The sequence below is a fragment of the Crocuta crocuta genome, unplaced genomic scaffold (genome assembly GCF_008692635.1).
Source record: "Crocuta crocuta isolate KB4526 unplaced genomic scaffold, BGI_CrCroc_1.0 scaffold772, whole genome shotgun sequence".
Classification (NCBI taxonomy): Eukaryota; Metazoa; Chordata; class Mammalia; order Carnivora; family Hyaenidae; genus Crocuta; species Crocuta crocuta.
The window spans coordinates 316,748-343,556 of NW_027528830.1; the positions used below are offsets into that span (position 1 = coordinate 316,748).

Sequence of the window (26,809 nt, forward strand, 5' to 3'; positions counted from 1 at the left end):
TAAAAGGATTCTGCAGAAGCTGATGAAAAGTTGAACATGATAAATAAATGTTCACTATAATACTTTTGCTTGTATTCACTCATCTGTATTATTTTTTCTTCTTCATCTCCAAGTGAATAGATTTGTGTAAAGACCTACTGGAATTTAATTATTTGAATTAGTCTGCCTAGCTCTTTCTCATGTGAATTTTCTTATGATTTTTTTATCATTTCTTTTTGCATTATTTTATTTCTTTTAAACAATATCAATGCTAACAAGTAATACTAAATATATTCTAGTATGTAATATGGAAAAATATAGAATAAACTCTGAAAGTTGCCTTTTTCCACTCACCTCTTCTCCCTTCATACTTTCAATTGCTTTCCTCTTTTGAAGCGTCCTCTAATAAAATTATAATCTTTAAGTTTAAGTTGACACATTTGATAATAATTTGGAACTTGATGGTAAGTTTATGGAATATAGAGGTCTTTATTTGTGCTTTGAGTTTCCATGAAGCCTACTAAAACTGTTACTTGTGTGTAGAACAATAATACAGGAAGACTTGACCTAAGGCAATAGCTGTGTAACCATTTTGGAAGTGAAGGCTTACAACTTAGGGATTTAGTGAATGTGCAGAGAAAGGTAGCCCTTTCAAGTAGACTCCAGGAGTTCTAGCTTGGGAATCATACCATTGATGATACCATTTAAGGGAAGACCGGAATGGAGGAATTACTCTGCATCTACAAATATATTGCTGGAATGCTTTCTAATTATGTTCCATTATTTATTTTGAGCGAGTGCATGTGACAGGGGGAGGTGCGAGGGAAGAGAGAGAATCCCAAGAAGACTCCCAGCCTCCAGTGCAGAGGCCGATACAGGGCTTGAACTCAAAAAGTGCGAGATCATGACCTCAGCCGGAATCAGGAGTTGGACGTTTAACCGATTGAGGCACCCTACCCATATTTCTGATTTGAATTAGAGTTTGGGGAGGTGCTAGAATGTTTAAGTGTGGCGTAGATTTCCACAGTTTAGGAAAGACCGTGAAAAATACCATTTTCTAGTTATTTCTGAAGCTAGATGATGAATAAGACCTCTCAGTGAGGAGATGGATTTTTCTTTTAAAAAAGCCAAAAGAGTTAAATAAGGTCACTATAAACGTGTTTTCTAATCCTTTGTCATCTGTAAGTTGATGGTAAATGGGCATATATTCCATTGTGTATACATTTTTAGAAAATAGTATTTGAAATATGGTTTGTTTCAGATAAACATAATGATAATAAACTCATTTTGCTAACAGTGTCTCTGAAAAACTTGTGCTGGGAAACCATATTCAGATATTTGTTTTGGCATTTTGTATTTAGCCTCATTTCCCCCCTATTAATTATAACTAATTTGACATTCTTTTCTTCTTCCAGATCATTCAACTTCGAGTGGCACATTATCTTTTAAGCCTAGTCGGTCGTTGGTTACTCTTCCTACTGCCCATGTCATGCCGTCTAACTCCAGCACTTCAGTTTCCAAACATAGTGAATCATTGACGTCAGATGGCTCAAAATGGAGTACAAGCCTCATGCAAGCATTGGAAGACCACAGTAGGGGAGAACAGGACTCTTCACTAGACATGAAGGACTTCCGGCCCCTCCGGAAATGGTCATCTTTATCCAGACTCACTGCCCCGGGTAATTGCAGCCAGGGTGGCATTGTTCACACTGGAGAGTCCAGGAGTGGTTTGGAAAAGACAGGGAGAGGCAAGGTTTTAACATCACAACTAAGAACAATTGGGCCTAGCTGCTTACATGATAGTATGGAGATGCTTAAACTAGAAGACAAGGAAATAAATAAAAAACGATCGTCAACTCTGGACTGCAAATATAAATTTGAGAGCTGTAGCAAAGAGGACTTTAGAGCTTCTTCCTCCACCCTTAGGAGGCAGACCTTAGACATGACATACAGTGCCTTACCTGAAAGCAAGCCCATTACGACAAATGCAGAGGCTTTTGAACCTACGAAATATTTAATGCTTGGTCAGCAGGCAGTAGGTGGAGTTCCCATTCAGCCTTCTGTGAGGACACAGATGTGGCTTACGGAGCAGTTGCGGACAAACCCTTTGGAAAATAGAACTACAGAGGACACTTACAGTTTAGCTCCTTGGCAACAGCATCAAATTGAAGAATTTCGACAAGAAAATGAAACACCAATGCAGGTACGGCTCAGAGTTTAGAGTTTGCTTCCCTCCAGTGGATGTTATGAGCACAGTAGCACGCTTGCAGTAAGCACGTGACCGTGTGTCCGCAGACACGGATGGTTTTGTTTTTCCTCCTGCTTACAAGTTACTAAGCATAAAACTCCCAAAATATTATTTGGATAAACAAAAGTTAAAAAATAGTTGAGGCTGATTAAGATGGAAAATTTAAAATCTTGTACCTAACTTAGTTTTTACTTCCCTTCGCATTTGTTAAGTAGGCGAAAAAATAAAGAAAAACATTCTTAATTTAAAGAAGCTTGAAACAGAAATGGGGACTGGCACAGTATAATTGGAAGAACGTTAATTCTGGAGTATGAGGTCTTGGATTTTATTTCTGGTTCTATCAGTTTCAGAACTTGGATAATTTTCTACCTGTCACTTAATACTTCATTTCTTTGGGCCTCAGTTTCTTTTCCCTTCTTTTTAAAATTTAGATATAATTGACATATTACATTAGTTTAAATCCTACATCGTAATGATCTGCTATATACGTTTTGTGACTTGATCACCGCAATAAGTCTAAGTCTGGTTAATGTCCCTCACTATGCATAGTTTCAATTTTTTTTCCTGCTTTTGAGAACTTGTTCTCTCTTAGCAACTTTCAAATATATAGTACAGTATTATTAATTATAGTCATCATGCTGTATATTATATATTACATTCTCATGACTTGTTTATTTTGTAACTGGAAATTTGTCTTTTGATTCTCTTCACCCATTTTGCCCACCCTCAGCCTGTGGCAACCACCAGTCAGTTCTCTGTATCTGTGGTTTTTCTAAGATTCTACATATAATTGAGATCATGTGATATTTGTCTTTGACGGACTTAATTCACTTAGCATAATGCCCTTAAGGTACATTCACATCACAAATGGCAAGATCTAATTTTTTTAAATGACTCAGTAATATTGTGTTGTATATGTACCACATTTTCTTTATCCATTCAATCATCAGTGAGCACTTAAGGTTGCTTTCATGTCTTGGCTATCGAAATGAGAGCTGCAGTGGATGTGGGAGTGCATACATTTTTGGGGGTTAGTGTTTCCATTTCTTTCAGATAAATACCCAGAAGGGGAATTGCTGGATCATATGATAGCTCTATTTTTAATTTTTTGAGGAACCACCCACACTCTTTCCCATAGTGGCTGCATCAGTCTACATTCCCACCAGCACTACACAAGGATTCTCTTCTCTCCACACCTTTGCCAACACTTGTTAACTCTTGTCTTTTTGATAACCATTCTAACAGGTGTGAGGTGATACCTCATTGTGGTTTTGTTTTGTGTTTTAATTTTTTTAAATGTTTTATTTATTACCGAGAGAGAGAGAGACAGCATGAGCAGGGGAGGGCAGAGAGAGAGGGAGACACAGAATCTGAAACAGGCTCCAGGCTCTGAGCTAGCTGTCAGCACAGAGCCGGATGCGGGGCTCGAACCCACAAACCACGAGATCATGACCAGAGCCGAAGCTCAACCGACTGAGCTACCCAGGCGCCCTGCATTTACCTGATAGTGATGTTGAGCACCTTTTCATGTGTATAATTGCCATCTACATGTCTTCTCATTTCTTCGTCTGTGAAATGAGAAAGTGGAAGTAAAGTTACTTATAAAATTTTGGTGGTATTTGAAATATATTTAGGTTTATAAAATAGAAGTGTGCTCATTTTAAAAAGATTAAGTTGGATATCAAGATTTATTATTCAGTTTGAGGAAAGTACTTTATAAAATATCACATACAAAGAAAACAGGTGTGTATCCCCTACAGTAACATGTAAATGTGTTTTCTGTTCCAAGGTAATTTCCATAGCTCATTTTAACTGGGAAAGCAATTATCTGTAGAATTTTTTGTGAATGCTATCATCCATTTTTTATTAACAGTATTTTCTGAGACCAATTAATTCTATCAGAAATAGTAAACTTTCCCTAGAGAAAACATTAAAATATCTGTTCATTACGGCTACTAATAAAAAAATAATAAAGATTGAAGGAATATATTCTATGAAAAGATAAGGAGATCACTTAACTAGGAACCTCACAGATCTGAGAACAGTTCCAAAACAAAGACCCACCCTAATGTGCTACATTCACAGGAGAATCCTTAACATGTCCCATGTGCCTTCCTTACTCTCGTTTTGGGCAAGACTGCTTATAGTCTTGATTATGTATATTCAAACCACATACTCAAGCAAGCATTATTATGATGTCTGAACTACAAATCAGAAAAGAACAATTTAACTAGACTTGTGATTTATCAGTTCAAGATACTGAAAGATAGAAAATGCAATTTTTAAAAGACTTTTTTTTTTTAATTGAAAAAAAATTTTAATGTTTATTTTTGAGAGACAGGGAGACAGAGCACCAGGGGTGAGGGCCAGAGAGAGGGAAACAGAATCTGAAGCAGACTTCAGGCTCTGAGCTGTCAGCACAGTGCCTAACTCAGAGCTTGAGCTCATGAACCATGAGATCATGGTCTTAGCTGAAGTTGGATACTTAAGTGACTCAACCATCCAGGCGCCCCTGTTAATATTTTAGTTCTCAAATGCTTTGTGATTATCAGAGAACAGAGATCAACAGGGATCAGGCATATACTTCTCCAGCTGGAATTTTTGTACAGAATTGTTGTTGTCCAGGGGGTACTGAGTATTTCTCTTCCAACCTTTAGTAGGTTGTGATGACCTCACTTAAGTCAGTAGGCAACTGAGAAAATTGGATGAATTGAAAGCAGTAAGTACTAATTCACTCCTTTCATTCTGCTCAGAGAAACCTCTGCTGTAAACTAGTTTTTTTCCCAGAATCTTGAAGCAGTGCAGAGAGGCTCGGGAGCTTGCAGGTGCACTGCAGAGCCAGACTTCTTTTTAATTCTTCTCCCTAATACATGTAAAGGAAGAAGACTACAAAAGGATAAAAGTTGCATGCGCCCTGGAATGTCCTGAATTTTGGTTAACCATATTTGGGATGGTCTCTTTGTAGTGTTCTTAAGTTTTGTAGTAGAAAGATGAAGCCAGGTAAAGAACACTTAGACACTTCATTCAGTTGCTGTGTTTAAATGATCACTTCCCTTATTCCCTTCTTGGAGTACTACAGAAAACAAGTCTTCAATGCCTTCTCCTTGGAGCCTCCAAGTGCTGTCTTTATTATAAAAGTTCTCATCTTAGTTGTTTCTTAAAAAAATTGACTTCCTTTTAATCTAATTTTTATATAAAGGGAAGAGCCATAATAAGGATTGGTCCATCTGATAAATTGTGAGAATGTGTATGATTTTCAAGCACAACTGCTTAAACACCCACCATGAAAAAACCCTCTTTTTACACCTAAGGAGAGGAATTTGGCCAAGGGTCACAATCTAATACCACCATAGATATATATAGAACTTTAGCTTATCGATATTCACAGTTTATTTTCCTGCTTTTCTCCCTCAAGAGCTTACTATTGTAATGTGGAAGTTTTGCTTTTCTTAGGGATAATCATTGAGTCAGCCTCGCAATCTAATACTCCTGATGTTCTTTGCTTCCCATGATTTCCTGCTACATCAGCTAGAGTGCAGGTAGTGTGTAGTACTCTGAAACGTGTTCCTTTGTGAATGAAGAGAAGCCATCTGTGCCTTCGGGTGGTTAGAACACAGATCTCCAGGTGGAAACTGTCTTTGGGTCTTTTCTCTGTACTATGTTGTCCCTCTCCTGTTACCTTCCCCAAAATCTCTCTGACCCTACAAGGACCATAACAGAAGAGAAAAACAGACAACAAAATCTTGTCTTCTCTTTGGAAAGAATGTATCCCGTACTATGTCCCTCTTGTATTTCTTTTGTGGGGAGCAGGGGAATGGGTTGGGAATGGAAGGTGTATACCTCTGAACTACACAGTATCCATTGGATGCCTATAAGCTCACAGTGCATCTCTTAGGCAATAGTCAAGAAATGGTCTCTTCGTTGACAAAGTTGTTTATCCTTTTTTCTCTTATATTCCCTAGATGTTTCTAAGTTCTGGGTTACATTATTAAAAAGAGGAAGATAAGATTTTCTGCCTAATTAAATCATGAAGGGGCTTGATCAGCCAAGATATTGACACCTAATAATTTCAACATTTTTTGCTGGAAAATTTATATAAGTAAAAAATGTAAATAAAAATTTGATCAAATGACTTAAATTAAATGACTTGGTTTTTGTCTCACATGATAAGAGATTGCAAAGGGTTTTATTTTTCTTTTAATGTGTATTATTATTATTTTATTTATTTATTTATTTTTTTGAGAGGGAGACAGAGACAGCACAAGTCGGGAAGGGGCAGAGAGAGAGGGAGACAGGATCCCAAGTAAGCTCTGTGTTGACAGTAGCGAGCCTGATGTGGGGCTCGAACTCAGGACAGGCGAGATCATGACCTGAGCTGAAGTTGGAGGCTTAACTGACAGCCACCCAGGCGCTCCTGAAAAAATTTTATTTTTAACAGGAGAGTGTTTTCTTATTTTTTTCTTATTTTTGTATTGTTTGTCTTTTATTTTTTGTTTGTTTTTACTGGTTAAAAAAATATAACTGCATTGAAAGATTTAGACCCTATGATATTCTAAATAGTTAGGATGTGAGATTGTGATACATTCACTAGGTAGCTAAAAAGCATATAATTAGGTTTTGTATACGTGCTATATAGTAAATTAGTAATGTGTTTGATCTTTCAACTTTTCAGCATAGAATTGACATATAATTTTATGCCTTTTAAAGTTGTGCTGCTACTTAGCAGCAGAGCAAATATTTTTTGAAAATTTATCATTTTACCACTTTGCCGGAAGTCTAAAAATAATCAAAAGGAAAAGTAAAAAATCTAGATAGTAGTAAATTCATTATTTTATGTAAGTCTGCCCTCTTGTGGCTGAATGAGGAAATCTTGATCTTATTTTATTTGAGAAAAGTCACTGAAAACAACCTACAAAATCAAAACTGCTTATAATTAATATGGATGGACCTTGAGGGTGTTATGCTGAGCAAAATAAGTCAGGCAGAGAAGGACAGATACCATATGTTTGCACGTATAGGAGGATTAGGAGGAACTTAACTGAGGACCGCAGGTGGGGGGGGGGAAGAAGGGGAAAAATAGTTGGGGAGAGGGAGGGAGGCAAACCATGAGAGACTCTTGAATGCTGAGAACAAACTGAGGACTGATGGGGGTGGGGGGGGGAGGGGGGAGATGGGCATGGAGGAGGGCACTTGTGGGGATGAGCACTGGGTGTTATATGGAAACCAACTTGACAATAAACTATTTGTAAAAAAAAAAACTGCTTATAATTAGATTGTTATCGATAAACTCATATCGATTATGAGTTTATTAAAGAGAGATTTCACTGAATTCAGAAAAGTTCTTTTTATTGTAGGTTGTTTTCATTAAATAAACATTTTGAACCAACTAAAGTATAAAAGGCAACAGTAAACATTTAAAAATTAGTTCATTTTTAGTGCCCTGTAAATTAAGAGTAGAATTTATCCTACAAGAGAAAGAACATTAGATATTTAAACATTTTAAAATACATTGTTTTATTATGTCTTACTTTTTACATATCATGATAAACAGAATAAATAAGTTCCATTTAAAGAATAGGTTTTTGTTCTACATTATAATCTGAGTTACAGTGTTCTGTAATCTTCAAGAAAAAGGTTTCAATTTCTATTAAGGGCAGAATGAAAACAAAAAACTTATTTATTCCTATTTTACTTAAGAAAAACCCCGTAACTTCACATTTTATAGTTTGATGTTGATGTTATAGTGAACAATATAATGGAAGGCATACAATTTAGCATTTCAAATTTTCCACTTTTCTAAGATCAGTGCAGCTAATAATAGAACTTGGTTACTTTTTTCACAAGTAATTACTGACACCGGTGAGGTGAATGTATTGCTTGTTATTTATAAGCTTTTTAATTGATATTAGGGATTTTTCCCACCTATAGATGAGGCTTTGCTGAAGAAATCTCCCTGTCAGTATAAGATCCCTTTTTATTCTTTTCTTAAATATCAGTGAACCAAAACTGTCTCCCTCCCCATCTCTAGAACCTCTCACATACCCACGAAAAAGCATTGTCTTCTTTACGATACTGTTAGTGGCACTTGTGCTACAAACCAGAGTTGGTGTACTGACTTTTCAAATTCTTTTAGTAACCACATTTTGGAAGGTCAGTAAATTATGTGTCCTCTACTCTTTTAATAATTGCTGTATTAGTAATATTCTTGAATTGAAGTTAAAATTATTAGATTATGCAGTATAGGTATAAGTTACTTTAGACCTAATTTTATTTAAAATATTTTTTTAATGTTTATTCATTTTTGAGAGTTAGAGACAGGGAGCTAGTAGGGGAGGGTCAGAGAGAGAGAAGGAGACTCAGAATCTGAAGCAGGCTTCAGGCTCCGTGCTATCAGCACAGAGCCCAATGTGGGGCTCGACCTCACTAACTGAGACCATTACCTGAGCCGAAGTTGTTCACTCAATCGACTGAGCCACCCAGGCACCCCATTTTAGGTCTAATTTTAAACTGAGTCAAGTTAAATTATGACATTTTGGTGAATATATTTTCCAACAATTTTTTTTTACTTCCCTTATGAGTTGGAAGGTATTTCTAAATGATCATAGGGGAAATTGAGAATGTATTCAGCAAGAAAATAATTATATATTAACATTGCTGGATTTATAATTTAGCATGGTAGAATGGCCTACCAAATAGGTAGGTATTGACCATCTGGTTGATAGATTAAGGAAAATAGCTATATCCTGTTAATAAACAGTAAGACAAAAAGTTGATGTCAGAATGTAATCAAATAATTAATTTGGGGGAATCCAAATGCATTTTTTAAATGCTTGAAATGATATACGTTTCTTTTATTCTTTTTTAAATTCTTTTCCTTGCCTACATTGAGTATGAGGTTAGAATAGAAGACAATTTATAAAATCATTGTAAAGTCTTAAGCTTTCATGATTCAAAGACACAGTGTAGTAAGTTATGTATTCAGATGATCAACTGCAGTGCCTTAAATTAAGTTAGATTCTAGTAGTGTATTAATAATTATGGCTAATTATACTATCTCCTGTTAAATTAACCAGTAGTTCTTGTCTGCTGATCATAATGTGCTAGAGAGGACAGATTTATTGTTTGCCTATGTATACTAGAAATTTTGTAATTCTTTGAAAGAATTAGTTAAGAGAAATTTTATTTATGTACGAGTACGGCCTTGTTTTTTCATGCTTGTTTCTCATAAACCTTAAAAATGTTAGTGTAGTACAGAGAAAGAATACAATTTCTATTTTAAAATGTAGGTTTTGATAGTTACTACAAAGACTTCTGAATGATAATAACAAAGGTAATGGATGTGAGGAATCAGTAGGCTATTTCAAATGATGACACTTCATTTGAATATTTTGGTACAAACTTGGTGAAAACCTGAAAAATACTTAAACATTAAAGAGGCTTTTACAGTACAATATACATTTACCCCAAAAAGTGAAGCTAATGCTTTATAGGTGAAGTGAACTGGTTAGCAGTACAGTTGCAAAACTAAACTTCTAGTTCATCCTCATAAGAAATTTGGGATAGAAACTTACAAGCTCTGTAGAGGAATTTGATAGTTACATTATACACACTTATAGTCATTTTGAAGTTAATTTTTGAAAATAAAGCTCTTTTCATGTTTACAAGATCCCACAGATGGATACATTTGGTAACAATTGTTTTGTTCTGAATCTTGACCTTTTCACAAAGAAATTCTTCTACTTAGGAAGTGGTCTGGTATGTAGTATTTCCCCCTCTTCATGGGATGACAGATTTTAAGTTGATGGTGACAAGTTGCATCACTGGGGATTGCAGCAGAACTTCAGAGAAGCATCACAATGATGCAGATCAACAAGAGACATATTAAAATGAGACAGAAATTTATAAATAGGTTCTGGAGATTTTGACGTGCTTGTTGAGGCATTTCAATGGTTGAAGCTCTTCTTATAGCAGAGCGAGTGAGGTATTGGACTTTCTCCATGATACCAGGAAGGCAGGGAGTCTGAAGTTGTAAATGGTGAAGAGAAAGGTAAAAAGCTGGCAGCCAGTTGTGACCTCAATCCCTCTCTTCTGTTAGGTATCCTGGAATGTTAAAATAGTGAATGGATTAGGATCATGTGTGTAACCTATTCTCTGAACAGGTATAAACACAATTTTGTGATTAATTCATCGTCCTCATTGTTATTTGTATTTATGACATCAAATATGCATGTATTGATATGACATCAAACATGCATGTACGCACACACACGCACACATACGTGTTTCGCTGTGTCTCTCCCGAGTGTCTGTCTTTTTTGGTGAGGGTCACCGTGATGTCTCATTCGTTTTGTGTTTGGAGTGTTAATAACTTCAGTTTTTGCCGCCTTCTCTCAAAATGACTGGCAGTATAGGTAGGTTTAGGGCGCAGCTCATTTTCTACTATTCCCTTGAGCAAAAGTTCTCACATACAGTTTCATTAAGACTGTTTCTCTGCGACCATAATTGTGAACAATTAGTGCATTGATGGCTTCAGATAAAATCTCATAAACAGAAATGCATACAATAAATTATTTTCCAGATGTTGATTTTACTCCAAGACAAAATAGTTAAATGAGAAGTCTTTTATCAGAACAATAGATTCAAATGTTTGTCGTTCCTTTTTATGATTTTATAGTTTTGTAGCATATGCTATTTTGAGTTACATTTTAACAAGACTTGATATTAAATACTGGAGACCTTCAGGCTCAGAAGGCATAGTAATAAAACTCTCATTATCTCACTGTGTACCACAGACAGTTCTTACTTAGAAATGGCCTGTACTCAAGAGCAGTGGTTTCCATTTGCTTTTTTTCAGAGCTTCCATAAATTCTGCCTAATTAATTGATTAGTTTCTGCCTAAGTAATTGTAATTAATAAATGAGACAATATAAAGCTTAATGCATTATTATAAAAAAAATTAGAGATTAGAAACTGGAGATAATAGTTACAAAGATTTGGGGATATTTTATTGTCAGGATATTTCAATATAAATTTTGAAATAAGAACAATTTAGAAAATGAATAAAAAGTATAATCATAATCAACTGTCCAGAGACCATGGCCGTTAACACTTGTTGTTATGTTGTTGTTGATCAAGATATTACCACCACCTCCAGCTTCCAGATTTCATTTTCTCCCTAAACTCTATATATCATGTGAAAACCCAGCTCAACCAGTCATCTCCGTTTCTGAGAGAGACTAGTGCTAAAGAGAGCAGAGGGGAGAACTAAAAGAATGGGAGAGGGGAATATATATTTTAGGTATGATCAGGGAGGAGGCATTTAGTGTTACAGAGAAACCATGGGGTAAATATATGTTTACATTATGTAGTTTTGGTACCTCACCTTGGCTCTGTTAGGTTTGAATTATATATTAGACGGGGCTTTCGTTTGGCTGGAGGCTCTGGCCTCCTTTCTGGTATTGGTCTGTAGTGAGGAGATCCAAACAACTTACTTCCATCAAACTTTATGTATGTTTGTAGTATATATTCTTCGTTGTCTAACACCAGTGGCTGTTAATTTATAACACCCTCTACTTAGTAGATAGCGACTTAAATATGTTTATTTAATTTAATTACTTTTGTTTGAATTCCTCAGATTAAATATTTTAGGAATCAAGGCTTTAAGAAGATGCATTTTAAAGTTTTTTTCTGCTTATATTTATTTGCGTGTTATAGATAACAGTGAATTTATACTATTCAGTATTTGTGGGGAGGATCCCATGATTCATTCTTTTATTTGACTAGTCTATAAGAAGATATATAACAGTATATATAGTTAAGAAAGGAATAAGAACTAGCATTGGTCATTCCTATTTGAACTTACATTTTTGTGAAGTTTCATAACTTAAATGGTCTAAAAGTTTTGAATTTAAATTATTTTGAGATAAAACATGGACAAGGAAGAAGCTGTCTAGTTGTTCATCATGAAATGTATATACAAGAGTCATTCCCTACCCTGACACTTTGATGAGTGGTAGTTCAGTCACATGAAACATGTCACCTTTCCATAAATACTTCATTGCCTTTTTTGATTCTGTCTTTTGCACATGTTGTTCTGGCTCTGCCTGGAATGTCTCCCCTCCACCCCCTGCTCTACCTTTGATTCTTTGCCAGGCAAACTTCAGTTGATCCTTAAGGCCCAGTTTAAATATCACTTCCTAATGAAACTTTCCATTACTCATTAAGGTAAAATTGGTTATCACCTCTGCTGGTTTTCAGTTGGGTTTTAGTGTTAACCTGTTTCAGGAGTGCTATAATTTTTATTTACATGTCCTTGCCCACAAGTAGACTTCTAGTTCACGAGTATAGGGAACCACATGTTTATTTTGTATTCTAGTATGCAGTGCGTGATTGTTATTATTTGAATAAATCAATGAAGTTGATCAAGGGATTCTTACGGCTTACTTTACTATTTCCAGAAGATTGTTAATTTTCTAGTGCTATGGCTAACAGATTAACCAGTTAGAATAACAGAATTTGATAGTTGAACACATAATCTCCTCTATTCCTCTCAAGTCTCTATTACATATGAAGGAAATGAAGCTCAGAGGATTACAGTTTATAAATTGTTGTTAATATTAACAACATTAACCTGAACGAGGCTTTGTTCAGATGGGTATTTGGTGTTTGTGAAATATGAAGAGGTAGTCCTAGGAAGATGAACTCTGCTGATGAAAGTATGATGAATACACTTTAAAGATGATGTCATGGTACTTCAGCAGGCAACTGTGTTCCTGGAAACAAATTGAGTGTAAAGGCAACAATGAAAAATAGTGTCGTTTCTTGTCAAACTTAGAAATATGTTATTATTCTAAACTGATTTGTAGCCACTTAGGATCTTATGCTAAAGCCAAAACCAAATATGCTTTATATACTGAAGTGTTAGTTGTATGCCTTCAGTTTATCGGGCCCAATTTAGTTTACAGTGCACAACCTGAAATGTGTTGAGTCCTGATTCTACTGAACTTCCAAAATCTGTATGATAATAATTAAGAATTCACCCATACAGGAAGATGGGTCTTTGTGTCATACGTTGAGAATTGAAAAGCTGTGTGTGGGAACACAACAGTGCTGTCTTTGGAGCTGTCTGTGACCTTCACTGCATTATAATTTATGACATAGTTGTCAGGAGTTTACCATTCTTTTCTCTGCACTCACAACATCCTATGAGTTTAGAACTCCTACAGTCTTTTCCCCCCTCCATTCTGTAGAGGCATCCTGGTAATAAAGTAATACTTGATGGAAGGCCTAGAAAAAGTAGTTTCACTTAATTTTCATTTTATCTGATGATATTAGAGCATTCTTTTAGAATAATCAGAAAGAGATTGTATTGGGAAGTTCTGAACTTGCATCTGGCACCAGTAGCAATGGAGATAGACATTAGTCCTCCCTTTTTTNCCCTTTATAAAAGAAATGTGTGGATTAGTTGTTTGGTACAGGAGGAGTAGGATACTTTAAATGTTAATTCATCACCCAGGCCTTAGAATCAGAATATTCAAACTATGAAACACCCTTTGATAGGAGTCTGGTTGTAGAAATGCCAGGTCCCTGTCTCTTCAGTTACAAGAGGCAGATGATTACCCACAGAGTATGTTGTTGTATGTATGTGGAATCTATTCTAATTTTGGGAGGAATGGGAAGACTAACTCTACTATTCTTTGTAGGATTTATAAAGTTTTTGGTTGTCTACTTTTACTCATTAGCTCAAACAAGTGAAATTGGGAAGTAAATACTGTCAAGTTCAAGATAATACTCTGTTTCTTTGAAGTGGAAAAAGGAGAGACAAACCACAGGGGATGCTAATCTTTCAACTAATATGCCATGGTATGTAACATTTTGGATGGAAGGTACTGTATCCGCTTCTGCAGGGATCCTCACTCTGTCTGTAGTGTTTCCTATTAATATATGAGATACAGTCTTGTGCAAAACAATCCTTAGTCTCAGTAGACTTTGGAAAACTTTTGGTTGTCTGCCTTATGACTTGCTAGGACATTGAAGCCTTAACAGTGCTGCGTATGGTAAGCAGTCATCATCACCTATAATTTAAGCACTTTCAGTGCTTTGCATAACTTTCTGAACTTCAGTTTTTTGGGGGTGCTTTCTCTGCTAAAACTATAAATTCTTGAGATTCTTTATATTTGTGGAATTCAAAATTTTGCTCCCTTTTTGACTGCTTATTCGTTCTTTTAGTAAATCTGGGCATATTTTCCAAGTAAATTCAAGTATTGCAACACTACAATTCAACAGATACTTTTAAAGAATTTTTTTCCATGTAATTGGTTCAGAAGATTAGACCTATCTATATTAAGATTATTTTGGGGTTTTATTTTGTCCTACTAGTCGCTGTCATTTTCACAGGTAATCTGGAAGTGATTGTGTATGCATATTTTTGACTTGTTGAATGAAATCAGGACAGTTCATCATTAGATTTGTAATTAATCTGTTGGCATCCAGAAGTTCACTTTGGTAGAATAGTTTTCCTTTTGAGATTGCCTAACTTGGAGGTTCTATTTGAAGTTACTTTGTGGCAGCAGTATTCCACAACTTTGTTGATCCACACTGGCTATCTGAAATAATCTTCTGGCTGCTTCTGCCTATTTATGAAAAGAATTGTGTAAATATAAAAATCAGTATGTTCTCAACCTCTAAATTGACCCCATAATGACATTATCACTGTAAAGCTCTGCCTTGAGGAAGATACTTTAGACAACAGCATAGAGAGATTTTCTCTTTGATATTGTCACATTGCTGTTGCTATTTTGTCTGTAGGCTGTCCTTTTATGTTTATTATGTTTAATTTATTCACAGTTAAAGTGTTCTTTTTAACCCTGTAGTAGTTGAGACTTCAGATTCTTCTCTTGGAGGGTAAAGATGCATTAAGGGAATGTAGGGGGAAGTTTTAAGGAAAAATGAATGCCAGTTAAATACACCCCCACTAATCTAAATGAATTGATTGGTCTTTTTTTTTTTTTTTAAAGCCCTTAAGGTGGAGTACATTTAAAAAAGCACTAGAGGTCCTCAGTTGATTGTGAATATACTTGAGTGGCGATGTAGGCCCAGACTTCATTTTCACATATTTATTTGGTAATATATGCTTCAGAATTATGTAGGGTAAGAATATTGAAGTAAAATATCTAGAAATGTTCAAAGAGACTATGTAACATCTGATTTAGGTAATTGTAATTTAGATAGATTATTTCCTTGATTTTTAACCTTTATGTTTATTCCTTTGCTGCTCTGACCAGCAGTGTTGATTCACTGTTTAGATGAAACTTAGTCATTTTCATAGCCTTAATAACCAGGCAAGATCCCTCTGTTCAAGCACTTCACAATAAGAGGGGTGGAATACTTTAAATGGTAGAATGTGAGGAGGTCAGAAATGAAATCGAAGAAAGATAAGGATTTAATATTGAAACTGGAATATAGTACAGAATTGTGGTTTTTGTGAAAAGCTTTGAGAAATTATAACTTAGTTTTTAGGTGTATAGGCTAAATTGATTAAAAGAATCTTTAATCTATTTAATTTTTTTTTTTTTTTTTTAGGAATGAAACAAATTAAATACAAGGAAGCATTGATTGATTGTAGCATGTTATATTGTTTTTAAAGCCTGTGGAGTTATTTTGAATTTTGCCTTCCATGGTTTATTGCCTAATAACATGGATATCTATAACTTTCTAATATCCCTAGCTTTAAAAGTGATTAGGAGGATGTTATATAGGTTTTTAAGGATATAATGCCCCATGTGTAAATTAGCTTTAAATGAAATGGAGCGGTTTCAAATTGAAATAGAAGCTTGTGTCCTCTCACTTTACAATTTAGAGTACCATTAACAGTATTTGAAGACTTTAAGTTTAGGGGTGCCTGGCTGGCTCATGATCTCACGGATCGTGGGTTCGAGCCCTGCGTCGGGCTCTGTGCTGACAGCTAGCTCAGAGCCTGGAGCCTGTTTCGGAATCTGTGTCTCCCTCTCCCTCTGACCCTTCCCTGTTCATGCTGTCTCAAAGAAATGGATAAAACATTAAAAAAAATAAAAAGTGAAGACTTTTTATTTTGCTTTGCCAATGTCATGATGTATTTTTAAGCCTTGTTGATCAGTGGATGTGATGTGCATGTGGTTTAGAGTTCTAAAATTTTGGCTCCTGCCAAAGTACCACCATTTCCTAGCTCTGTGACCTTGTGATTCACCTTTTGCATCTGTTTCCTAATTTGTAAAATAGAGATGCAGCACCGAAACATATGGGGAGTTAAAAGGATCAAATGAAATATTTGTATACAGCAGTACTTTTAGATGTTTGTTCAAGAGTAAAGAAAGAAGTTTTAATTGGACCCTCTTTATTTCCAGGATTAGTAATAAATATACAGTCTAACCTAGAGAGTTAATCTAATCTTTACATTTTTTACTTAAAAACTTAATGTATTAAATAATTTAATACATTACATAATACGTTTAATATGTTGAAATGTTTATTTTTATACAATCTTTTATACAAATATTTTGTTTATACAGATGGTCTGTCTCCAGTTAGATTAAGAAATAATGTATAGAAGTATATAACCAAATGTACCATTTTCCTGGAATATTATTTTCCTTTATGTCCACTAAAATTCTGTCACAATAATTTTGATATTTGCGTTTTAGGAAATCATAGTGACTAACTTCTTAGTAAAGCAACTTACTTTAACTTTTTCACATTTTTAAAACATTTTACATAATTTAAACATCCTTTGTATTTCTTCTATCTTATTCCATGTGATACTTTTATTTTTAGAACTTAGTTTTAAAACTCCTGTCTTTATCAATAAAGACAGTACTTAAATTTCACCTTATGATAGAGATAAATTAATTGGGACAAAATGTCTGGCAGTTAGGCATTTATGTTTGAAATTTGAACAACAGTCACAGTAACAGTGTGATTTCTATTAACCTGTACACATTTTTAATCTAAGGGTAGCGTTAATAGCAGAATTTGTGCTCTTTCTAGAAATTATTAACTTTTTGGAGTAATATGTGGTGAAATTCTGGTACCAGAAAAGAGCTCATAAATATCTCATTTGAAGTGTGAGAATGTAATTTGATAGGTATTTGAATAAAACTGCATAGAAATATATATAACATCAGCACCAAGTGACTTTTATGTGATACCAAAGGAAAAACATTTATGAGTATAAAGATAATAAGAGATAATTAGTGTATCTCAGTGGTAGATTTTGCATGTCTTAAGGACAACTGTTTGTGGAATTACAAGTTCTTTTCTGTAAAAAGCAATAGAGTTAATATTTGCCATAAGAACTTAGAATTCTAGAGGTAAATTTTATTTTGTGGCATACATATGAAAATAAAAGTGAGATAAAATTAATTTAATACTCCTTGTGTCCTGGCAGAGACTTAAAGTTTTTATGTATTAAACTGAGGAATGTAATATCAAGAGTAAGTGGAATTCAAATAGAAATCATAAAATTTATTGTATCATCTTGATTTCTGGGCCTTTTTAAAATTTCTTTCTCCCTTGTCATTCCCCTTCTAATTGCAGGGGAGAATAATGAGAAATCATGGAGGATGGTAACTTGCTAACAGTATATTCATTATAAATAGGCAGCATAAACATTTTATCAAATTAACTCAAATGACATATTTAGGAATGTTCTGCCAAAGTAATGTTTCTTTACTTTTAAAAAGTGCTAAATTAGTATTCTCTAATTTTACATGTGTTTTTGATGGGTGTTTCAAATTTTCCGAACTTGTTTTTATGATATAATACTGGATTTCATGTAAGTAACCGAATTTATTAAATCTTAGAATTCTTTTTAGAAGTGTTAAAAGTTTAGTGGACTTTATAGAGAGGGGAAAAGTGCTTAAATGCATTTTAGAAGTAGTTTGTTTTATATTTTTTGAAACTCTATTAAATATTTACCCTAAGGAATCATAATATTGAAATAGTCATGCCAGCAATATCCATGTTTTACAGTCATGCGACTGTTCATACTATCACAGATGCAAACAGAAGCCCAGTTCTATCCTGTTTTTCAGCACAGTAACATAAGATGAAGTCATTGTTTTTGCTTGAAGAAGTAAAATGTCCACTACCACCATATAGGGTATCATAATTGAAAGATATTTTAATTGGCAGAAATTCATTTTTGAAAAGCAGAATAAAAATGAGAGTCAAAGTAAAATGATAATCCAATAACCAGGGTCAAAGATGATGCAACCCTTATTATTTAAAGTTAAATCTTGTTCTTACTGTTGCTGAACAGATATGCATTTATTTAGAAATTAAGGTTTTTGTCATATTAAACATTTTATTTAACTTTGAATTTCAATATAAATTTGAAAAAGTTCAGTAATTTTGAATTATAGAAAGCAAGAATGACCAAAATCAATGAAATCTGTTTCTTACCTTGGCTGTTTTGATGATCACAGTATAGAATATTGTGAGTTGTATGAAGTCTTATCGGTGTTCAGTTAGAAAGTTTTCTGACTCTGTTACCAGACTTATGGGAACAATTGAAGTAGGTGTAGGAGGAAAAGTATTCTAGGGAGGTCTTTATGATGTCACACAAGAATTCTGAAGTTATGATTGGTTAGCCATAGTCTTATCACAACCAAACATTTTAGAATGTCATTTATCTTACTTTAGGTGTGGAAAGGTCATTAACACTTTCTGCCACATTTTTTGCTTGTAGTTTAAAAAAGTATACAGGAGATAAATGAAACAAAACAAAACAAATAAACCCCTAGGTTTTCAGTTGTATAAAGCTCCCTTTATAGATTCTTGAATCTTTAGGCTTAGAAATAATTGTGTACTAAGGGTAATAATGTTGAAGAACTAAAAAAGATATATAGGAATTTTAATGAGCAAGAATATTACTAGCTTAAGTCAAACAAACTTTCATTGTGGTGGTGTTGCTATTGCGCTAATACTATAGTTTCATAATGTTAGGTCCTAATAATACAGTGATTACATATTTTCACAGGATGAAATTTTATGCCTTTTACTATCTTGTTCTCTTTCTTCCTACCACTGTGTATATATGGGATGGAGTGTGTGTGAGAAACCCAGACTACTAACTGATTTCAGTTTAAAAAATTAGCTTTATCATATAAAGTAAGAATTAATACAGGTATTTAATCTGTTTTCTTCAGTTAGAGCTTTCACAGTATATTTATGAACAATAATTATCATATTTAAACTGATGTATATTACCCCAAGAAAAGTTACAATTTACAGATTTCAGAATTTAAGATCTTTTAACAGCTGCATTTAACTACCATAAAATATTATTAAATTTTAATAAGCGGAGGCAGTATCAAGAGTAACTTTCTAGTAAAACTGAAATAATCATAGATTCCCAATCAGTGGCATCCTAGTTAATGATACTTTATTGAAAATAGATGTGCGTTTTGTTAGACATTTGGGTTGTGTAGTTTTTCTGAAAGGAAGGAATGCCTCCTTTAATGCAGGAATTATTTTCATGAAAATTACTATACAAATAAAATTATAGTAAATGGAATGATATATGGACTTCCTAGGACAGTTTATCTAAGAATAGAACTGGGAAATAATTCTTTTGAAAAGCTATACATCATTTTCCTGTTCGCTTAAATTTTTGCTTATATCACATATTAGATTTACTTAAATCACCACACCTGCAAGTTCCAGTTTTTAAATCTCTTCTGTAACTCTGGAGGAGTTATCTGTTAATTTTTTTTTAATATATATTTATAGCAGAGTGAACTCTCCCTGCTTCACTTTCTTATGGGTAACTAAAATGTGTTGCAGGAGCTGCGTATGTGTCCTTAAATGGAGATGGTTTTGGCTTCTTCCAAAGAAAGATAAAATCCTTCTCTAGAGCAGATCTCTTGTTATTTAGGGAATCAGCTAAAACTAATAGAAAAATAATATTTCGAAAGACCCTCTGTTGAACATTGCTAAGGGAGAATTTACAACTTAAAAATAAAACTCAAAATTAGAGAAATTGCATGACTAATGTTTGACATTTTGCTCAAAATGCTATGAGCATTTTTTTCTTTCAGTCCTTGTGTATTAAGGATCTCTTATTAATATCATCAATTGCCAGTGATAACTGAAATACAAAACCTAGGTTTGAAATACAAGCCTAAAGGGGTTTATAGTAGTTTGTCACAGATGACAATGCTGTTAAGGAACAGATTGAGGATTCAAATCTGGATTCGTTTAGTTATAATTCCTTGATAGATGGGTATGTTGGAAGGACGGAATCATAATTTGAATATAGATTCACAGAGTAGTATACATCAACTAAGAAATTTTAAGATGGTGATAGGTGAATTATTGAAAACTGTTACTGTTTTTAAAAGTCTGCTTTAAGCTTGTCTGCCAGTTATGCATTCGTTTGAAAATGAAGCTTAGGGGATAGGTCATTATAGTATGAGCACTTCTAATTCTAAGAAAATACAGTTAGTAATACTTAGATAAACATGTTGGCAGATTTGCTTAAAAAGCATACATAGGCAGGCACACACACCCAGCTTAGAAGGAATGGGAACTATTTGTGTCATAGTTGGAAAGTGGAGACAAAAACTTACTTTTTAGATTTGTACATAGGTGTGGAGCTTCTGGGTTTACTCTTTTCCTTTTGTTTAGCTACTGTTGCTGCTTGTTATTAGTCCAAATGCAGCTCTAGAAAGTGTTACCCTTGACTTGTAGCTTGATTGCTGAAATAAAAAGTTGTTTATACAAGGAGCATTGGTGAACTACAGTATAATCAGTAGAGTGTTCCTCAAAATTCCACAACTAGGGGCTGGGAAAATGTTTTCCAGGTGCTTTTTCAGAGTTTTCCTTTGGAGTCAGACTATAGTTTAAATCCATTTCTGGTCACATGACTTACACCAGTAACTTCTCTAAGCTGTCTTATCTTTGGAAAGGATTTGTTGTGAGAATTTAGTAAGATGAAGCATATGTCCTGACTATTAGAGATCCTGCAATAGAGTGTGCATTTAGTGTTATGTTACAGTTGACCCTTGAACCCAGGGAGCAGGTCCGGGGGAGGAAGGGGTGCCAACTCTCTCTCACACATAGTTGAAAATTCACGGATAACTTGTGACTCCACCAAAACATAACTACAAATAGCCTACTGTTGACTAGAGACCTTATGAATAATATAAACAGAACACATACTTTTGAAAAAAAAATTTATGTCTTTGTTTTATTTTGAGAGAGAGACAGAGTGTGGGCAGGAGGAGGGGCAGAGTGGGAGGGAGACACAGAATCCGAAGCAGGCTCCAGGCTCTGAGCTCTCAGCACAGAGCCTCATGTGGGGCTCCAACTCACGAATCAGGAGATCATGACCTGAGCTGAAGTCAGATGCTTAACCTGCTGAGCCACTCAGGTGCCCCAGAACACATATTTTGTACATGTATTATATACTGTATTTTTTTTTTAAATAAAGTAAGCTAGAGAAGAGAAAATGTTAATAAAATCATAAGGGAAATACATTACTTGCATATATTTATTTTTAAAAAATCCACACTTAAGTGGACCTGTACAGTTCAAACTGTGTTGTTCAAGGGTCCGCTGTTCTTATTTTCTCTTTTCCTTTAGAAGATGATTCTTGGGTAGCTAAGTAGGTTAAGCAAGTTTTAATTTCAGCACAGTCATGCATGATCTCACGGTTCGTGGGATTGAGTCCCATGTTAGGCTCTATGCTGACAGGGCAGAGCCTGCTTGGGATTCTTTCTCCTCTTTCTGTCCCTCCTCCACCTGTGCCAGCTGTCCCTCTCTACAAATAAGTAAATAAATATTTAAAAGACTTTTAAGAAGATGTTTCTTAACCTGCAGCCCAGGGATAGATTTCAATGGTCTTGAACTTGGATAGGAAAAAATTACATCTTTAGTTTTACTAAACTCCAAATGAGATTTAGCGTATCTCCAGTTCTGACTGTAGACTACAGACTGCAGAAGGATTAGCCATGCATTTGACTGTCACTATAGGATTCTCGGGTAATTTCATGTATTTGTTTTCAGAAAGCTTAAAGTACTGCTTACGTTCATCACAGAAATTACCACAATTAGGCTTGCCTGGAAATATTGTTATTTATTGCATTAATGAAGAAGCACAAATATTACATCACAAATTTGCTTTTTAAAAATAATTTTTCACTGTAAGTCATTTCCTTTCTAATCCTATGCATCTTATTTGTTTTTTAAAGAAAGTTTTATTTTAACACAGTTTTAACTGTACAGAATTATTACACATATGGTACAGAGAGTTCCTGTATACTTCACAAGTGATTTCCCCTGTTGTTAGCATCCTATATTAGTATGCTACATTTGTCATAACAGTTGCAACAGTATTTTAACTAAAGCCCGTACTTTATTGAGATTTCCTCAGCTTTCTCTAGTGTCCTGTTTCTTTTCCAGGACCCTATCCAGAACACTAGGTTACATTTACTAGTCATGGGTTCCTTTGGTTTCATTGGTTTTGACAATTTCTGAGACTTTTCTTTTTTTGGATTACCCTGACCATTTTGAAGAGTGCTGGTCAGATATTTTGTGAAATGTTCCCCAGTTGGGACATGTCTGATGTTTCTCTCATGGTTAGACTGGTTAATGTGTTTTTGAGAGGAAAACCAGAGAGGTAAAGTACCATTTTCATCACATATCAAGAGTACGTACTATCAACATGACTTTACTCTTGCTGACCTTGATCACCTTGCTGAAGTGTGGGGTTCATCATCATTCTCTGTTAAAAACTTACTCCCCACCCCTTCCTTACCGTGTTCTTTAGAAGAAAATAACTATGCACCGCCCACACTTGGGCTTCACTGTCTTAGGAATGATGTGCCTATAAAATTATTTGGAATCCTATGTATTTGATGGGTATAGAAACATTCCAAGAACAGGTCAGTAGGCTTCGGCACTCTGCCATAAAAAGTCAGTGGCACACAAAAAGTTAAGAATTCCTGTGTGTCTGTAGTTTGTATGGGCGGCCACTTTTGAAACAGGAGGACTGAGTTTTCAAACAAGCTGAAATCCAGACCTCTTAGTTTGTTTTTTTAGGCTCTGTCTTTCTAGCTTTGTCTCTTATCACATTCCTTTGTATCCTGTGCTCTGACCCTGTGCTGTGGCCCTCTCAACAGTCCATTGTTCTATTTTAAGCCTCCCTCCTTACCAACCTTTATTCTTAGCAAAGGGTTGTTTCAGTTTACATCAGTGCAGCCCTCCCTGCTTTGTGCCAACTTTGCATGTTTCTCTACTGTCTCTTTTTATTGTGTTTGTTAGTGGTATCTGCCTAGACTTGAGCCTGTAGGCTCCTTGAGAAGCTGATCCAATAACTCATATTTATACCACTACTTACTCTCTACAGTACTGTTACCTAGTATAGAGCCTGGCTCATTGTAACTCTTAAATACCGATTGAATGATTGGACAAGTGAATTAAAAAAACAGGAAAGATTGCAAAGTGGTAGTGAATGAGTAATTCTGAAGAAGGAAATGTTAAGGACAATCTAAAAACCCTTCACAATTTCAAAGCTCACTGTGGGGGAGGAGGAGAAGGATGTGAGTGATTGAGACAGTTGGGGCAAGAGTAGAATAACAGAAATTTTCTTTTTTGTCATTTAAAATTGTTGAGCATATATTTAGAGGGTAAGAGCCAAGGAAGGTCACACCATAAGCTCATGCTTCCCAAATTGAGCCTTTTAAGAATTTAAAAAAAAACTTTCTCTTCTCATTGGATTCATAGCAATCTATGGTACTTTATATACTCCATATATTGTGTGGCCTGCTTTTATTTATGTAGTTTCTCAGCTTTTACTCTAATAGTAGTTATTTTTTAAATTTTAGTTATATGCACCTTTAAGATTACTACCTAAAACAAAGGCAGGATATTAATAATAACCCCTGTCTAACCATGTTGTCCTGCTGTGTTTCCTTTTCCCCAACCAAGCAAATGATTATTATGGATCCTGGGTACATTTCTTTGCATTCATTTTTAAATAGTTTTGTGACATTTTTAATGCATTCCTTGAAAGTATTTTTTTTTGTTTTAGTTAACTTTATGTAAAGGAAACATGATTTTTGTAATCTTCTACACGGAATATTTAAATTGCAACTTGTAGAGTGATGTGTCAGAGGCAAATAAAGTTTCAAGGTAGACCAGTTTCAGGAGACTCATGTGAGGATGAAATTAAAGCAAAATATAATATTGTACAAAAATAGTAACAGCAAAATGCACACTTTGCACAAGTTTTTGTAATACATACAACATTCTGTTTTTCTTTTCAAATTTTTTTTTTTTTTTTAAATATTTTTTAAATTTATTTCCAGGAGAGAGAGAGAGAGACAGCAGGGGAGAGTCAGAGAGGGAGGGAGACACAGACTCCGAAACAGGCTCCAGGCTCTGAGCTGGCTGTCAGCACAGAGCCCGATGCGGGGCTCGAACCCACGAACCGCGAGATCATGACCTAAGCGAAAGTCGGACGCTTAACCAACTAAGCCACCCAGGCGCCCCTTTCTTTTCAAATTTATTTATTGTGAGAGAGAGCGAGCGAGCGAGAGCTAGGGCGAGGTGGAGAAAGAAAGAGAGACTCCTAATCCCAATGCAGGAATCGAACCCATAGATCATGAGATCATAACCTGAGCCAAAATCATGATGCTTAACCGACTGAGCCACCCAGGTGCCCTGAGACATATATTTCAAAGATAGGGAGCTTGCTTCCATTAGACCTGCTAGACAATCCAGGAGAAAAATTTTATCTAACTCTTAAGGGCACTTTTCTATTAAAAGTTTGAGAATTACTGCCTTAAAATTTAAAACCACCTAAGAATTAGTTGAAAAAACATCTAAGAACAAAGAGAATGAGAATAGTAGCCCTAGACTGAAGGGATAAGGAAGTGCCTACGGCAGTAAGAAAGAGAATAGACATTAATTAGTGGGGAAAAAAGAAAGACCAATTCTTTTTTTTTAATTTAACGTTTACTTATTTTTGAAAGAGAGAAAGAGCGAGCGGGTGATTGGGGGAGGAGCAGAGAGAGAGAGAGAGAGAGAGAGAGAGGGACACACAGAATTTGAAGCAGGCTCTGAGCTGACAGCACAGAGTCCTACGGGGGACTCGAATTCACAAACCGTGAGATCATGACCTGTGCCGAAGTCGGATGCTTAACCGACCAACCCATCCAGGCTCCCCAGTTCCTAATTTTTAGTTGCACAAGTAATATCTTTTTTAATTCAGGTAAATCAAATCAATAGTTGGAAGGGGATTTTATATATTTTATAGATATATTTGTTTTCTTTGCCATGAACTTCATGAATAGAGGTTGATTTATTTTTTATATCCTCCTTATACTGCTTATCCCTTAAAAGTTGTATTTAATGGATATTTAGAATATTACTTTACCATTATTATAAGTGAGCTATTAAAAGGATAAGTTGAAGGAACAGAGAAGTGAGAGTAGAGACTCTCTGAGGTTTCAGATGGACTGATTTCTTTGTCTGTAATGATTGCTTCTGAAAATTTAAGATTTTACTTGCACTTGATTTTTTTTGTTTAACTTGTTTACCCTTTGACATATGTGTGTAACATACCAGTTTGTGGAGTGGCTTGTGTGTTGGTCATGGCTTATTAATGAGGAGCTGTGCAACTTGAGCTGTCATTCTTGTCTTTTACTACCTTCCTTTGTGATTTTCAGAAAATGAATCTTTCTGTACTCCAGGTTTCTCATAAAAGGAAAGCAGATTGAATTAATTTCAAATGTATCTTTGAAGCTCAAATGTTAAAGGATTATACTAAGCTAGCTTCAAAATATATATTTTTTTCTTTTTTGAGAGAGAAAAAGAGCATGTGCGTGTGCTTGCACAAGTGGGAGAGGAGCAGAGGGAGAGAGAGTGAGAATCTGAAGCAGGCTCCACACTGGGTGTGGAGCTCGATCTTAGGACCATGCATGGGATCGTGCATGACCTGAGCTGAAATCAAGAGCCACCCAAACGCCCTCCCCAAAATGTGGTTATTTTTACAGGCCATTTATATCAGTTCTGTTAAAATAATTAAACCTGTAAATTTTACATATCAGTTCCTAATTCATTCCTTTAGTCAAACCACAGGTTTACTGGTTCCCAGACACTGTGTATTAGGTAAAGGATGTCTATATGCATCTTGTATTTTAAAAATCTCATAAAATAAGAAATCAGTACATATTCATTAAAGAATAATTTTTATTAATATGTTTGGCCATTTTTGATGTGATTATATATTAAAATATATATTATAAACTTGAATGACTATTATTTTTGGCATATAAATATGCTATAATTTATTGAATTAGTCTCTTTTTAGTTATTAGTGATTTATAATTTTTGCCATTGTAAACCATAAAAACACTGTGATGAACATCTTTATAAATAAATCTGATAATCTTTCTTTGTCTTTTTCGGTCTCCTGGCTCTGTAAACATGTTACAACTGTTGGTCTATTCAAGGATGACCAAGCTCTTAAATGAATTTGATTTATGTGAAATCCAATTTAATAATTTTCAATAGTTAGGTAGTTAGTTGATAGCATTTCCT

The 26,809-nt window shown here is 34.8% G+C and overlaps 2 protein-coding genes across 3 annotated transcripts in view; one reads left to right on the forward strand and one right to left on the reverse strand.

Annotated features, from left to right (window-relative positions):
- The window catches only part of CEP85L (centrosomal protein 85L), a 156,357-nt gene that overhangs the window by 49,057 nt on the left and 80,491 nt on the right, over positions 1-26,809 (forward strand). Inside the window, exon 3 of the mRNA XM_077755990.1 lies at positions 1,395-2,182. Coding sequence (XP_077612116.1) covers positions 1,395-2,182 — 788 coding nt within the window. The remainder of the gene's footprint in view (positions 1-1,394; positions 2,183-26,809) is intronic.
- PLN (phospholamban) lies at positions 9,769-18,780 on the reverse strand. 2 transcript variants are annotated; one of them, XM_077755983.1, is made up of 3 exons: positions 18,665-18,780; positions 12,858-12,999; positions 9,769-10,327 (listed from the first exon to the last, which is right to left on the reverse strand). In XM_077755983.1, exon 3 carries the CDS (start codon positions 10,224-10,226, stop codon positions 10,068-10,070), a length of 159 nt encoding a protein of 52 aa, XP_077612109.1. In that variant the 5' UTR covers positions 10,227-10,327; positions 12,858-12,999; positions 18,665-18,780; the 3' UTR covers positions 9,769-10,067. The 2 variants fall into 2 exon arrangements, with proteins under 2 accessions (XP_077612109.1, XP_077612110.1); XM_077755984.1 differs by lacking the exon at positions 12,858-12,999.

What these genes read in the sequence shown, in the direction of transcription:
- PLN (XM_077755984.1), bottom strand. Translation starts at nt 10,226, where the DNA reads ATGGAGAAAGTCCAATACCTCACTCGCTCTGCTATAAGAAGAGCTTCA.